Raw genomic sequence first — 16,259 nt, 5'->3', positions numbered from 1 at the left:
CATGTTTCAGGTATTGAAGAAAATGATGAAAAGAAAAAGAAGATTTATTATATAATGATTACTGAATGTGGATTTTATATTTTTGAAAAAAGTAATGAGTTTAAAATTCATCATTGCCATTCTTTGTTTTTATTAGAAGCTATAGAGATTAATGGAAATGAATTTAAAATTAGTTTCAAATCAAAAAATTACTTGTTTACTGTTCCTGATTCAAAATTACTTTATGTAACAATTTGTCAACAAATTAAGAAATTATTTTGGAATGTTTTTACAAATCAAATTAAAATTTCAAGAAACATTGAAAAATCACCTTTCTTTGAGTTGATAAAAATACCCAATTCAAGACCACCTTTTTTACTTTTATACCGTTATATTGCATTTTGTCTTGTTAGTTCAAAACGACCAGAAAAGAAAGTGATCAATGTATTAGGTCATTATATGGGTGAAAAAGAAATTAATTTACCAAACATTTGGAAAAGTAAAACGTCAAAAGAAGTTGCAATGTCTTTATCTGTTGAATCAAACTTAAAATCATTAATTCTTGATAAATTTGATGAAATTCATCTTGATAATTTTTTGAATGTTATTTTATCTTCTAAAAACTTAGTATCTTTAGAACTAAAGAATTATACGCATGCAAAATTAAAAGGAATAATTTTAAAGAAAATGTCTTCTACCCTTACAACTATTAAGATTAATAATTGTTCAAATAAGTTTATTGTAGAATTTTTTATGGCAATTCAAAATGGAAGTCTTCAAATTTCGACATTGATTTTTTGGGATATTACTTTTGAAACATCTGGAATAGAAATAATTTCTCAATGTATTATGAAATCATATTTTTGTAATGCAATCACGTCATTAGGATTTGTAAGATGTATGTGTTCAGATTCTTCTTTTCTTGATTTTGCTTTAATTTGTGTTGCTTTTTGCAAAAAGCTTGAAAACTTTCAAGTTGAATGGTGTTATATTGATGTTTGTGATGCTCTTTTAGGTATATCAAGATGTGAAACAATAATCCAAAAATTATGTATGAGAAATAATACAGGTAATACAATTATAGTAAAAGATACAATGATTCTTCCTCCTACTCTTTTATTTATTGATGTTGGTTATTGTGAATGGAGTCCAGAATCATTTGTTTCTTTTATATCAATCCTTTGTTCAAATCCTCGAAAATATCCTTTGATATTATCTGTTGAAAGAGCTCAAATTAATACAAATTGGGATGAAGTATTTTCTCAATTTAAATTTGATTCACTTTATCCAGCGCTTACTGAAATTAATTTCAGTAATAACACATTTGATGAATCTGCTATAAAATTGTTTTTAAAATTTTTAGAAACACAATCGCCACTAATATCAAACAAAAATTTAAATACATTAAATTATCTCAATTTATCAAATTGTTTTTCTCCTGCATTATCACAATATTGTATTAATAAAATTGTAAAATTTTTTAAGAAAGGAAGAAATCTTTGGGGCTTAGACGTTTGTGGGATAAAACCAAGCATAAAATATACAGAAATTCCAGGTCTTTATTCACTTAATATTGGACAAAATACAATTTATGATGATGACATAAAAACAATATATCAGATTATTGAAAGAGCTCCTTATTTAAGTGAATTAGGAATTAATGAACTTTCATTTCAAAATAATGAGAAGGAGTTAAATTTTTATGATACAGTTTTAAGTAATTCAAAAATAATATCATTTGGATATCCTTCAAAATTTATGGAATATAATAAAGAAATCAATGAAATCAAAAGATTAAAAGATAGATTTTCGAAGAAAAGATTTTTTTCTTCGACCACACAAAGGTGTGGGCTTTACTTGTCAATGATTGGTGAGTTTGCTGTTAATGTTTCACCAGAGAATTCATTTAATATGAATGAGAATGCTGGAGATGGATCTGATGCTTCACAATTTATAAATTCGGGATTTAGAAATCCGATTTTATCATTATTAGATCTAAGTTCATTAGCTACAATAGATTTAACTGTGCATCCAATAGCAAATATGGTTGCTGAATATGTTGAAACAAGTGGGAAATGCGGTGCAATTCCACCAACAGCACCGCCAATAGAAAAACCTGAATTCAAGTATACTATATCATCAATATTTTCAACAATAGAAACTAGAAATGAAATTGAAGAGCAAACGCAACTTGAATTTGATCCAAAAAGCAATGCCATCAAAGAAATATCAAAAAAAATTTCTTCCAATTTCACATCATCTAATTTGAAAAATGATATTAAATATTGGGACAATAACGAAATCTTTTTAACTTTTCAACCTGTAAAATTATAAAAATTTTTAGTTTGGGTTTAGTTAAACAATGCACAACCAATTTCTTATTGTTAAATATGTTTAAAAATGACTAATAATTTATATCATATATATATAACATACTCTAAGCATTTGTTTATAAATTATTTATAGTGAAAAAAAAACTTCATAGCTATGTAGTTATTTACTTTTCTTTAAAAATTCAATAAAGTATATATTTTCTTAAAATATTCAAGAATTCAAATAAATGTTTTTTGTAATATAATTATGCAAATTTTCAATCACATAACATAAATTATAAAAAAAATTGTGTGTGTGTGTGTTTAGTTTCGCTTTCCTGCTGGAATGAGTGCGTGCTCCAAAATTTGTGTTCCATTGATGAAGTTCTTAATGAACACAAGAGCGAAAAGTACGTATCCAGAAATTGATATTAAGGAGAAGAAGGAAGTTGGTGGACGGAAGAAGAGAGCGTAGCCGACAGCAAAGTAGAAAATATAAAAGGCGCAAATAACACCATCTAATATGTATGCAGACGTTGGTGTTTTGTGTTTAAGGCGATTGAGTAAATAATCAGAAACGCCGAGTTGGATCATAAATGTTGTGAAGAAAGCAAGATGGAATCCTAAATGAACCCATAATCCATCACCAAGTGAGAAAAAGCTTGTTATTGCTAAGCAAATAATTGCAGCAGCTCCACAAATTGTAAAAACATAAACAAGTACCTTTGCTAGTGTGGATTGGAGACCTACACGATGATTTGAATTGAGATATCTGAACATTTTATATAATCCAATGGCCATGAAAACACATGCAACAGCAACAGAAATACCAAAAATGATATTTTGTGGTGTATAAATTATGACAGAAGATGGAATAGGAGGATAATATTCAAAATCATATTGGTCATTATAGTAACCAATGGGAACGCATATAAGCAATGCAAGAGGAACTATTAATGGTACTGTTAAATAGCACTTAGGAGCTCTAAACAATTTTTTAAAGTTCATATAATTGGCCTGGCAAATTTGACACCTATTGTTCAAATAACCGTTTTTAGCCCAGAAACAATATTTGCGGTTACTACTACTAGTAATTTGACATATTTTCCCTTCATTTTACAAAAATGGAAATCCTCCTTTAAATACTTAAAACATATTAATATAACTAAATTTATTTAGGATTTAATATTGTATTTTATTATCAAATATTACAAAAATTAAATAAAAATAAATAATATATATTTTATTATAAAATATATATGTTATCGATCTAGAAATATGTGGAGTTTTGTTTCCATTTTTATAAGTAATCGTAATCAAAAATTTTAATGATTTAAATGATTTTTAAATGTTGCTTACAAATTTGATCAAATTTTTAAAACAAACTTCATGAAAAAATAAAAATTAATCGAATTAATCATTATATTGTGTAAGAAGTAATTTAACTATTTCATATGTGTTGCCGTTCAAAATAATTTAAATAATTTCCAAATATTATCTTAATATACTAAATTATTAAACTAGTTTTATAATTTTTCCAAATCATTGATTTTCACAAATTTCTCTTCAATATATATTTAAAAATATTACTTCGATGATAATTATCAAATGAATATCTTTCATAAAGTGATGCTTCAATTGTTTGATTAATTTTGCGTGTGGTAAAATGTATATATTGTTCAAACCAAATACTAATTTTTTAATTAATGAAAGTATTTCCCATTCATTTAAATTTTCTTGATTAGATATATTTTTCTCTCGTTATTTTTTATTCAACGAAGAGCTTGGAAGAACAAACATTATTCAAATTATGATGATTTTTGAGGGTATCTCGAAGCCGATTTCTTTATAAAAATAATTATATTGGGCTACCCTTATGTCGAAAACACAATATATTGTTGACAATTTATATTAATTACTACAGTAATCTAAATTTCTGAAAATAATTATCATTCAATTGAATAAATATAAATTTAATAAAAAATCGCATTATGCACCTATGTTACTATTTAAATGTATTACTAAATATGGGCTCAATGCTACAAAACCACAAAGACGCACATACCAAAAAGAGTTTTGAACATTATCATTAACCATATGCACTTTTCCCTAACCGTTTTGATGATGTAAACGGGTTCAATTCAAAAACAACAGACTTTTTGAATACTATTCAACAGTAAATGAGCGATTCGAGCTACGATTCATCTGACAAAGAGCAGGAAGGAGAAGAAGCTAATACCGAACAAACTGAAGATGAAGAGGATGACAAGAAGACAGTTCCACTTCCATCACTTCTTGTGGATGTTATTCCAGATCCTCGAGATACTGAAGAAGATGTTCTACTCCCATACTTTACAAAGAAAGTAGCAAAGAAGGTGAGTGCTATTAATACAAAGAAAAACAAGAAAGATACCAAATCAAAGTGATTCTTCATATTCTATAAACATTATTATTTATTTTTTTTACTCATTCATTCATCACACATTTAAGATCCTTCATAAATGGATCCAAAATCAAATCACTTATATTCTTGTTCATAAAATCATTTTTTTGAACCTTTGTATAACTATTTCCTCCATGATTGCTATGATAATTTTGTAATTAATGCTTGCCCAATGATACATTTAAAAGGTTTGAGTCTTGGGAGAGATAAGCGTCGTATTAGAAGAATGTTTGAAATTGTAAAATATGATTATGCTAAAAGGTTATTTCATATTTTTGGCAAACAAAAATCTTTCAACTTTGCATTTTTTATTTAGTAAAAGTATGGATTATTGGATGGATTAGTATAATCATTCGTTGGTGCATATTGTGGTTGTGAAGGGATATAACCCTGTGATGGTTTGTTTTGTGGTGGCGCTGGTTGTTGTTTAGGATTAGGTGGTAATTGTGGTGCACCATATGGAGGAGGTGCATTTGGTTGAGCATATTGATATGGAGGTGGTTGTACTTGCATTGGTGGTGGCACTTGAGGATTTGCTGCTCCAACAGACTGGAGAACGCCAGATAAATTGATTACTGCAACTTGTTGATTACCGCTTATGAGTGGAAGGTCAAATTGGACAGCACCATTTAATGGTAATCTCCCAATTCTAGAACGACACTTTGCAATTGGAATATTTTCTCTTTGTGATTTTCCAAAGACGCATAAAGTGAAGTATACGTAAGATTGCATGTTATCATTTGATTCATAAGGGATTGAAGTTTGGAAGTTAAAACTCATTCTTTGCTGAATTGAAACAAGTGGAGTTGAGACAGCAGATTTTCCTCCATCAACCTTAACAACAAGCCATCCAGAATCCTTTCTTGCCTTCCTTTGGTAGGTAACAAAATTTGTATCAACATTTAGAGCCACAACCTTAATATTGAGGATATATTTCATAGAGCTGAATAAACGTTGTTTGAGGATAAAATTTTGTAAAACATTGAAACGCTTATTTGAACGGTTACCGTTTCCTTTCAATTAGTTTTTTCTGTCAATCAAAAACCAAAAAATAATTGGAACATGGAACTCAAGCCAAATTATGTGAGCCGAAAAAATCTTGGAGAAGGTGGAGTCACTGAAGCTCTTGTTGGCGATTATGTTGCGAAAGGAAGTATTGGATATAACATAATCAATGAATACTTTAACAAACAAGTAACAGTTAACCGAATGATTTCTTTAGCACTCTTAATCTCTAAAAGGTTTCAATTACCTCTACCACGTAATTTCAAAAGAAGTAAGGTACTCATGTACAAATGGTTCACAATCCATTGTGAAGAAGTGAAAAACTTCCTACCATGCATCAAGCCAGTATATGAAAACTAAACCTGTTGTCTTCAAATACTCAAAAATAAAGCAAAATACGATTGAAGAAGTTTTTTTATTTGTCCAACGAAAAACCGTTGAGTCACATTTTATAACAACGGTTAAATAGCTTTTGTATTGAAGTTTGAGAGCACCAAAAATAAATTAATTCTTAAAAAATATAATAATATCTTATGATTTATTAGTTATCTATTTAAATTAATATTAAAATATAAATAAACATTGAGATCAATTATAAATATATAAAATCAAACAATTTTTAAATATTGCTTATCTAAATAATCAAATTTTAAAATTAAAACCCTCAGAAAATATTTTCTGTGATTAATTGTTATTTTTATTTGAAAAAGTTATCGTTGTTATAAAGCTCAGTTCAAAACCCTTTGGGCCGAACTTTTTCAAATTGAACTCAAAAGCATTCAAAAGTGTCCCAACCGCCTGAATGAAGCTTTAACTTCATTGTTCAAAAAAATAACCATTTCCCTTCTAATTGTTAAATTTAAAAATTTGTAAACATAATTTTCATATGCAAAATATGTTTCTGAGAACAGATATTGTGATGCAATTAAAATATTGAATTACAAGTGCCACTTTTTGTAAGTAAATCTCAACTTCAAAAAACAGTTTTCACGAGAATAAATTTTTAATTGAGAATGTTATTTTGAATGTACTGGCAAACCTCAGACAGTGGGTGTTTGATTTCATGTGGGACGAACACTGGTGTTGCTTCTTGTGCGATAGCTCTTTTGATCTGGTTATTATCAGTTTTAGCCACTCTTAACGGCTGTATTGATTCCACCAGTGAAATTTCACCTGAGTCACCTATCGTTTCGATCAGCTCAGAAAACATCTTTGCCAAATCCGTTAAGTTCTCGCTATCGGAGCCGATCAACAACATCAAAATCAACTTCCTTAACTTTTCAGCGTCGGGCATTATTTCCATGTTCTTCCATTGATTTGTCACCCTCATTATCATTTTAATGATATTCTTCTTAAATGAGAAAGTAATAATTGAAGTTTTCCCAACGAAATTCGCTATACATTTGATCGAGAAAGATACAATTTTTGGAACCCATTTATCGACAATTATATCTGAAAGTTCTTCATATGAATTTGGAGGATTTAAGCTTAAGAATGCTAATGACGTCATGAACTCAGTTCCATTACTTTCCAACCATCTAAATGAATCGAAGATGAACAAGATCAATGAAGTATAAGAATAAATTGCGTTTGAAATCGATAATAACTTTGATATTTCATATAGATATATCAATACATTATTCATATCGCTTGAGTTAATCTTCTCAGGTAATTGTAATAAGTATATTATACCTTCGACAATTGATTCTTCACCTCCATGTTCATCAATGATAGTCAACAAAGTCGATGATATAATTTCTGCGTCTTCACTTTCAGTGACAGTATCGATAAACTTTGGCAAATGTTTGTTAATCACTTTAAGGAAGTTCATATCATTAGTTGATGATATTATAAATATAATGACAGCAATGAAACCAGCTATATGTGAAGGATCTGCGTTTTGTTTCACCATACCAGTTAATATAGGCAACATCATTGATATATTTTCTAAGTCCACATTTTGTGCATTAGCTATAAATGAATTTAAGAATGTCGTACTATGTATAGGTTGGAAGAAATTCGAAAACAATATCCAAAAATCAGGTGAATACTTTGCTAATGAACTTGCTTTAGCTGCAACTGTATCTAAGAATAATTCTGCTGTTAATTTAGAAAATGATTTTAATACATCTAATAATGAAGCGATTTGTGCTGATGTTAATTCTGTTGTATGTCTAAATGGTAAATAAACTGCACGTGCTACACATTCACTTGGTGCTAATACAAATAATGGTAAACTTGAATCAGGTACAGCTGCATGCATAATAGATGTAACTAATGGTGGTAAATGATGATGTTCATATAATGGATTAAATCGTAAGAAAATGGCCCATACTAATATAAATCGAATATGATCTAAGAAACAAACAACAAAACGTTGTCGATCAGTTTCTAAATCGAAGATGAAACTTAACACTGCTGATATTACTAATTCAATTGTTGTCGGCTTAAAATTATCAAATGATAAATTAGGATCTGTAGTTACACGTAAATGTTCGATTATAAATGTAGCTGTTTGTTTAGGATATTTAAAGAATGCTCTTGAAAATGATATACAACAAGCTGTAAGCATTTTAGCATCAGTAATAGATTTGACTTCATTTAATATCATTTCTAATATATTCTCTAATTTATCTGGTGGACTTTCAAAGACTTGATCCCAAATTGGTATTAAAGGTTTAATAGGTGTTAAATCACTAAATTCAGTAATAGCTGTTAAATGTAATAATGTTAATACTGTTTTAACTTTAGTGATTTTAGTTAATCGATTTTGTAATAGTAAGAAATGTTGAACTGATGATGGATCACTTTCACCAGTTGTTAATAATGAAGGAATTTGTAACATTAATTTACGGACATTTTCTGGTGTAAATGAAGAAGCATAAAATTCAACAATTTTCTCTTCAAATAATGGATCAATACAAGCAAGTGGTGAAAACTTTGCATTTGATGAAGTATTTGCAATTTCGGCTGAAATAGCTCTACATATCATTGAAGGTCTACTACTTAAACCTAATGATAATATAGCTAAATCAGTACTTGAAACTTTAGAACTAATAATAGCAGAAGCGACATGTGCAGTAGTTAAAGAAGAAGCTCTAAAACAACATTGCATAATTAATGGTAATGAATTTGAGTTATTTTTAACTAATGATAATACTACATCATGACATTGTAATTGTAATATTGTTGAACCTTTAGTTTTTAATGCTATATATAATGTCCAATCTAATACATTTTCGACAGTATTATTATCAATAGGTTTTGTATCTAATAATGCATGAATTAATTCTAATAATGCAAATACATGTGGTATATCGGGTAATGTAATTGAATCCGGATTTAATCTTGAAATGATTTTAATGATTAAGTTATTAAAATCATTAAATATTTGTTCATCTTTAAATTGATTTGATATAGTTCGGACAAATGTAGCACAAAATTCTGCGCCTATAACTTCAATTGATTGTTCACTTTCATTCTTCGGTAATGGAGATTGGATAAAAGCTTCAAATATTATACATAAGTTCTTACGAATTTGTTCTGATTCTAAAACAGTTTTACAAAACTTAATATGTGATGAAAGTGACCAAACATATTTAAGTTTTGTAGGTAAAGTAATTTGTGTATTATTACTAATTTTATCTATGATATAATACCAAGAATTATTATCAGACAAACAAACTAAATTAAAGATTTCTTGTTGAGAAAATCGTTGTAATGTATCGACAAGTATAGTAACTACTTGTTGATTTAAAGGTTCATTATTTTCATAATATTTTGTTTTATATAATGCAAATAATAATTTAGCTATAGCATTATGGAATTCTTTTGGTATTTTACCATTAGGCTTAGCAAAATATGTAGCTAATGATAAATATCGTGTTTCAAACCCATGGAAATTAGTATGTTTTGATAATTGATATATTGGATTTTGTGTAATATCTGGAATTACTGTAGCTAATGGAGGATTTTTATCTTTATAGACAACAGTATCTTTACTTAAATGTTTCCAAGTTTGTCGAACTATATTTGTTACATTAATATCTGGGAATAATGCATATACTAATAATCGACTTTCACATAATGATAAAAATTGATTCCATAACATTTCATCAACAACTTCTTTCCCTTTCTCTGCATAATCAATAAATGCTTTCACATAAGAAGAATATAACTTAAAGTTCTTTGCTAATATTGGTTCAGAAACACATTCATCGACACGACGTAAAAATTGTCCTGAAAATGTAACTAATAATTTGGATGGCATTGAACCAATTGGATAATGTTCCATTATCTCTATGAAGAATGATGCAGTGTTACCTAAGATTGTTATATCTTTAGTTTTCGAACATCGAATCATTAAATTAGTAATATCACTATGGAAGTCTGGTACATTTTGCCATAATAATGATAATAATGGAATAACTAGTTGTAACTCTTCATTAGGTGGTTCATCTTTATTAATAATGTTCTTAATTGATGGTACCATTGCTGGTGCTATTTTTGTAACTTGTTGTTGTTCACTGACTGATATTACATGAATAACTGAGTATAAAAAGTTTAATGTTTGTGTTGTAATATTTGAGTTTAATAATTTCAAGAAAAATTCCTCTGTTTCTTTTGGAGCAACTTTAAATAATGATGAAAATACATTAATTAATAACAAACTATCTTCTTTATAAGGTGAGTTAATTGAGATTTGTTTGTTTTGATTAAACCAATGTGAAATTAATAAATTAAATAAATTACTACAGCCATGAGGTCGGACAATACAACCTTCAATAAGTTGCGTAATGACTTGGAAATATGATGTAGCGGATAAACTGGAATAATTCTTGTTTAACATCTGAATGAGTTTAGGTAAATATGTATTGAAATCGGTCTCATTAGAAAAGGGAAATAGGTTAACAAATGACAACAATGTCTCTAATGTGGTGTTTTGTTGTGTAAATTGGAATTGCGCTTGTATGAATGATGATAATGAATCTGACGAACTAACTTGTTTACACTTGGAATAAAAGAAAACAAGTGACGAGGAAATGATTGGAAGAATAATTGGTATCGACCATTTACCTTTGAGAATATTGATATTATTCGATATTTCTAATAGATTGGATTCTGTGGAGGTGGAATCGTTTTCATCAGGATAATGACGAATAACTTTGATGCCTTCGGTAAGACTCGTGAGTTTGCTCTTGATTTTCTTATCATCTTTCATTCGTGAAATTTGAATGATGTTGGTCCAGAGTTGGGTGGAATATTGTGGAATCGATGATAGGATGCTAAGGATCGCACCTTCAACACCATTCGTTTGTTTACGCTTCATAAGGATATCAAGCATTAGATCAAAAATGTCAGTTGAAAGATTTGGTATGGACTGTCGTGGGACCTTCTCAAAGAGCTTTTGAATAAATGATAAAAGAACATTTAATGTGGAATAAAAACTGGCTGGAATTGAAAGTCCTGATTTTGTGGGTGAACGTGGGTGAACTATTTCCTTGTTGGGATCAAGAATCCTGGCGCCAAGGATTATAGCAGACTTAAGAGCTTTCGTTGTTGAATTTAAAACATGAATCAACGAAGTATCATCTAACAAATCAAGAATGAGATTTTCAATTGTACTTCGATAGTGAGCAATGTCAGAAAGAGTAATGTTCTCATAACCAGGTGATAACTTTGAAAAAAATTTGGAAAAATTGGGATCATTAACATACTGTAGTTGAGCTTCCAAAGATGAATTAAACGTTGAATAACTTACTTTGGATTCTTTCATAAAGACAAATAGGGCCGTAATTCCCCATTGATTCGAGAGAGACAGCAGTGTTAATTCTCGTTTCATTTGTTTAAAATATTACCCTTTTTACCCTTTAATGAAAATCTGTCAAAAAGTGAAATCATCTCCCACTGTCAAATAAATATTTATTCGAGTTAGCGTTTAAATTGTATAACATTAGTACTAATCTAAAATATCAAATTTAACAGAAATAATAATTATCTAAAACTTATATATTATTGATCATAAATATTCCTTAAAAAATTTCATTTAACGACGCTGAAACATTTTCTGGGAAGTTACGCATTGAAAAAAAGAAATGCTTAAAAATCGTTTAATTTTGATTATAAAAACTTTAATATTTGAATTATTTTTATCATATCTGATATTTTAGATATTTGTAAAATTAAAATATTTTATTATTTACTAGTTTCGCAAAAAAAAATATTTTATTGTTTTTTACATATTTGAAAACGATTAACGGTTAATTATCTTTTCTCCATTCACAAAAGAACCACCCGCCCTTCAAAACCTTACAGTTTCAATCGACTTCACTTCACATTTATCGTTTGGTGTGCGGCGCATAATAACGGTCGTCAAAACTTTTTGAGTGCATTAATATTAACGAAATCTTTTTGTAATTTTTCATCATGAAACCCCAACTTAATGGAAACCTTTCAATGAACTTGATCAAAAATAGATTTCAAAAATTAGTAAAAAAGAAATCAAACATCAAACCCGAAAAATCCAAGCAACACTAAAAAGAATTAAGCTCCATTCCAGTCACTAGAAAAAATTATTTTTGAATTAACAGAAGATAATGTTAAATTATCTTCTCAATCTGCAATGAATTTTTTTTGATAAAAAATTTTTCTTATTTATTTAATCTTTTAGTCAGTAATTTGATATATAGTGCTTTTTTATCGCAATTTTATCTTTTTAATTTTTAAAAATCTATATAATCAGAATTAGAAAGAAATATTCAAAGTAACTGAATAATGAATGATTTTAAGAACAATATACTTAAAAGTTTCGCTGAAGAAATTTTAATCAATTCAATTTTGTCGAATATTATCAATGATTCATTCCTTATGAAATTTCATGAAGAAAAAGGATAAAATTGATTTATACAAAATCTTTGAAGATAATTTAAACAGGTTAATAAATATTTGATTAAATAAGAATTTATTATGAAAGATATTGGGTAGGCTTCTGATATCGACAGCAAAATTCTTCGCTACCGTTACAATACCTGCATCCAATGATGAAAGATAGAAATCTCGATATTCATCAGTATTTTCAATGCGAAATGTCTGGTATTTTTCCAAATAATGATTTGAGTTATAATGATGTATATTATGCAAAGTCATTAATTTAAGTTCAATCATCAAATTTACTTTAATTTTTATTCAAAGATTTATTATTAAATTTTCATAACAAATTTAATGAATATATATTAAAAAAAATTCCTATCGAAAGTACTTTTACATATGATTTGAATCGTTTTGCTCTTGATTTAACTCATTTACATTTTGTGCTTGTATCAAAATATCCATTTTTGGCTGCGGTAGAATTTGAGAATGTTTTCTTCTTCTTCTCTTCTTTATATGGCCTGAGTCGCTTTCTTGCTTTTCGCTCGATGACATTTCGCATTGCTTCAATCCGCTTGACTCGCACATGCTTCCGCTTCTTTTATGGTCTCTTGTTACTGTCACCAACTTCCTTTTCTTTGTCGAGAGACTTCCTCTTTTAACCTTATTCAGAGCTTGATTCGAGTTATTAATGTTATTTCCATTTAAGAATTCTGTTGTTCTAAATCGTTTAACCATTCGCGGGTTAGCGAAAGGTTTCCTATGTATTTTTTCTTCTTCAAGCATCGAATCCAAAAACGGCGGAATTGTCAAATTATACAATTTCAATGAAGTTTGTTTGGAATATATATCATTACCACCAAATGTATAAAGAGTTTTCTCATAACAACTTAATGAGAAGTTAATTAAGTTCTTACATTTGGACGTACATGTAGAAATTTGATAACGTTTGAGTTTGGTATCAAATATCGCAGGTGGTACAATCTTTTTAGAATCAGTGCCACCAATGTATATTATAAATGACCCAAGTGTTACAGAGCGATGCATTGCGCGTGGTAAAACAGTACCGAAATCAGAGTTTTGTGGAATCCATTTCATTTCGATTAAGTTTAACATGTAGAAATCATTTGTCGGTTCATTATTTTCATTAATGCCTCCATGGATATACATTATATTATTAATAACATTCATTGAATGATATGCGATTGGTTTCGTAGGTTGTGATGGTAAATTTATTAATTTCCATTCACAATTAATTGTGTTAAATTCCCATAAATCATTTAATAGTTTCTTCTTCTTATTAATTCCTCCAAATATATAAATACAATTACAAAACGAAACTGCAGAATGTGCATATCTCGGCTCTGGTAATTTATTATTTTCAGGAATTTCGATCTTATTTAATTGTAATTTAATGGTATCGAAACACCAAATGTCATTAAATATTTCGGCGTTATTCATTCCGCCAAAAATATAAATATTTGTGTCAATACATGTGACTGAATGATCGATTCTTTTACCTAAATTCGTTGGAATAAATGACATAAAAGAATTCGATGCTTTATAGATATAAATGTTATCGGAATATTCGCCATTACTAATGCCTCCAAATATATATAAACTATTCCCAATAAATGATGCGTCATGTCCTGATAATGGTTGGATATCACCATATGGGACAATTCGTTTCTTTTGAAACATGTTATTCTTTTGTTTGGAATATAAATCATTTTTAACAGACGTCAACTTCTCAATCAATGCTTCTCTTTGCTTTTGATTCGGGATTTCAAACTCAAAGAATTGGAAGCGATTGAAGCCGCGTTTAAAGTCAGAGCCGATGAATGAAAACTCGGACTCTTTTTTATGTTTATATGAAAATGTAAATGGACTTTCGTCATGAATCAATTGTTGTCCACCTCTTTCTTCTCTTGTAATCATTACTAAGTCATTAAAAAGATAAAACATTCCAATGCCGGCTTTAGGCTTCTTAAAGTTTATAGGAACTGTCATAACAATTGTTCGTGATGGTATTACTAAATCGAAATGTGTTAATAAATTGTTTTGGATTGCTAATAGTTGTGAATTGTTCTCTGCAACTTGTGCGGAATGATCGATTTGTTTTGCAACTTCTTCAATCTTTTGTAGGGCAAATTTTAGCATTGGAAAATCTGGATGTGACTTTGGCGTGTTATGAATTAATTGCTTCAAAAATAACATATAACGTGGTGTACGTTGAACTGGAGTAATTAAATATTGAACAAGTTCATTTTGATCTTCTGTATCGTTCGCTAATTGTTTAAGTTTGGACTTGAAATCTTTCGATTTTGCTTTTTCATAGATAAGTTGTAAGATAGAACTATAACTTGTGATGTAAAGTAGTGAAATCTTGAAAAATGACGAAAATTCAATGAAAACATCTGACAAAAATGACGAATATGATGAGCCTCGACTTTGTAAGTTCTCAAGGAATTGAGAATGGAAGTTAATGATAACAGGGAATTCATGGAAAATAAAGTTGGCTTCATCTTCGGTAATCATTTTAAGTTTAAGAAGATTTGGCTTCCAATAATCAATAAGAACTTGAAGTCCTTTAATAAATGTGACTTCTGTGGTTATAAGCTCATTAATGATGTTATGCCGTAGGTTTACTTTCGCAACACTTTCGTCGTTGAGTTTACATGCAAGAATTAATTGATACTTATCTAAATTTGAAATTACAGATAAAGCAGTGCTATCTGGGGACATACGTTGATAACCAATTTCAAATGAATACTCAGATACGCCAAGATCAAATTGTTCAAGAATAAAGTTCGAAAAATCTGAAAACTTTTTATCTGTATAATCTTCTTTGTTAAATGTGACTTCAAATGGTGGTATTTCAATACCACTTTTCTCTGTGACTTTAACATATATACAAGAAAGATTTGCCATAGAATTAGGAAGAATAGAAAAATAGTAATCTGGTTTTAAATAGTTTCCTGGCTTAGTCTTAAGGATAAGTTGAGGATACTTATCAACCACAACTATGTTTTTTTCTAACATTTTCCGGTTAAGTGGAGTGGTGATTGAAAGAAATTCGTCTGTTTGAGAAAGGTTTAATTTATCTGATATCATTTGCGCACTCTTTTTTTTGACAAAAGAAGCATCTTCGATGATAGCTGGTTGACATGGGCGGTAGAAAGCGACGAATTGTGCTTCGCCCATTTTTTGACACTATTCTTTTCAAAATATATTTAAATACTTTACACATGGGTTATAAAGTTCGAACGATCCAATAAATAACTCAAACTCCTTAGTATTATAAAAAACAAAAAGAATAAACTATAAAAACATTTTAAAATGATGATAAAAAGATTCAGTAAACGAAAAAAATGTAATATTTAGTGTGCATGAAGCAATAACAAATCAGATCAGACGGATTAACCGTTTATTTAACGTACAATTATGTGAAAATGGCGGGTCAGATAACCGTTGCTGATAATGTATCAATCTATTTGTCTACCAACTATAATTTGAGATATATTTATTGATAATTTGTAAGAAATCGAAACTTTAACAGTATTATCATATAAATTTTGTAGATCATTTAGTTTTAAATCTTCTCTTGCAATATTGCAATTTAAATTTATTCAATTTCAGCCAAAACTTATAAA

General features: G+C 28.8%; 5 protein-coding genes across 5 annotated transcripts; 1 reads left to right on the top strand and 4 right to left on the bottom strand.

Moving 5' to 3' along the window:
• Positions 1-2,615: 2,615 nt before the first annotated feature.
• Positions 2,616-3,299, bottom strand: GO595_009732 (uncharacterized protein; the record flags this gene model as incomplete). Its single annotated transcript, XM_067923450.1, has 1 exon — positions 2,616-3,299. The coding sequence occupies one exon, from the start codon at positions 3,297-3,299 to the stop codon at positions 2,616-2,618; it is 684 nt and encodes a 227-aa protein (XP_067770042.1).
• Positions 3,300-4,471: 1,172 nt separating this feature from the next.
• On the top strand, positions 4,472-4,717 carry GO595_009731 (uncharacterized protein; the record flags this gene model as incomplete). The annotated part of the gene is made up of 1 exon (XM_067923449.1): positions 4,472-4,717. The coding sequence occupies one exon, from the start codon at positions 4,472-4,474 to the stop codon at positions 4,715-4,717; it is 246 nt and encodes an 81-aa protein (XP_067770041.1).
• A 329-nt stretch (positions 4,718-5,046) lies between these two features.
• GO595_009730 (uncharacterized protein) lies at positions 5,047-5,673 on the bottom strand (the record flags this gene model as incomplete). The annotated part of the gene is made up of 1 exon (XM_067923448.1): positions 5,047-5,673. The coding sequence occupies one exon, from the start codon at positions 5,671-5,673 to the stop codon at positions 5,047-5,049; it is 627 nt and encodes a 208-aa protein (XP_067770040.1).
• Positions 5,674-6,742: 1,069 nt separating this feature from the next.
• GO595_009729 (uncharacterized protein) lies at positions 6,743-11,515 on the bottom strand (the record flags this gene model as incomplete). The annotated part of the gene is made up of 1 exon (XM_067923447.1): positions 6,743-11,515. One exon carries the CDS (start codon positions 11,513-11,515, stop codon positions 6,743-6,745), a length of 4,773 nt encoding a protein of 1,590 aa, XP_067770039.1.
• Positions 11,516-12,999: 1,484 nt separating this feature from the next.
• On the bottom strand, positions 13,000-15,810 carry GO595_009728 (Kelch motif family protein; the record flags this gene model as incomplete). Its single annotated transcript, XM_067923446.1, has 1 exon — positions 13,000-15,810. One exon carries the CDS (start codon positions 15,808-15,810, stop codon positions 13,000-13,002), a length of 2,811 nt encoding a protein of 936 aa, XP_067770038.1.
• Positions 15,811-16,259: the final 449 nt, after the last annotated feature.

This window comes from Histomonas meleagridis (assembly GCF_020186115.1).
Source record: "Histomonas meleagridis strain 2922-C6/04-10x chromosome Unknown contig_95, whole genome shotgun sequence".
Lineage (NCBI taxonomy): Eukaryota > Parabasalia > Tritrichomonadida > Dientamoebidae > Histomonas > Histomonas meleagridis.
The sequence above is the reverse complement of the archived record's forward strand: the minus strand, read 5'-3'. Positions and strand labels throughout refer to the sequence as shown.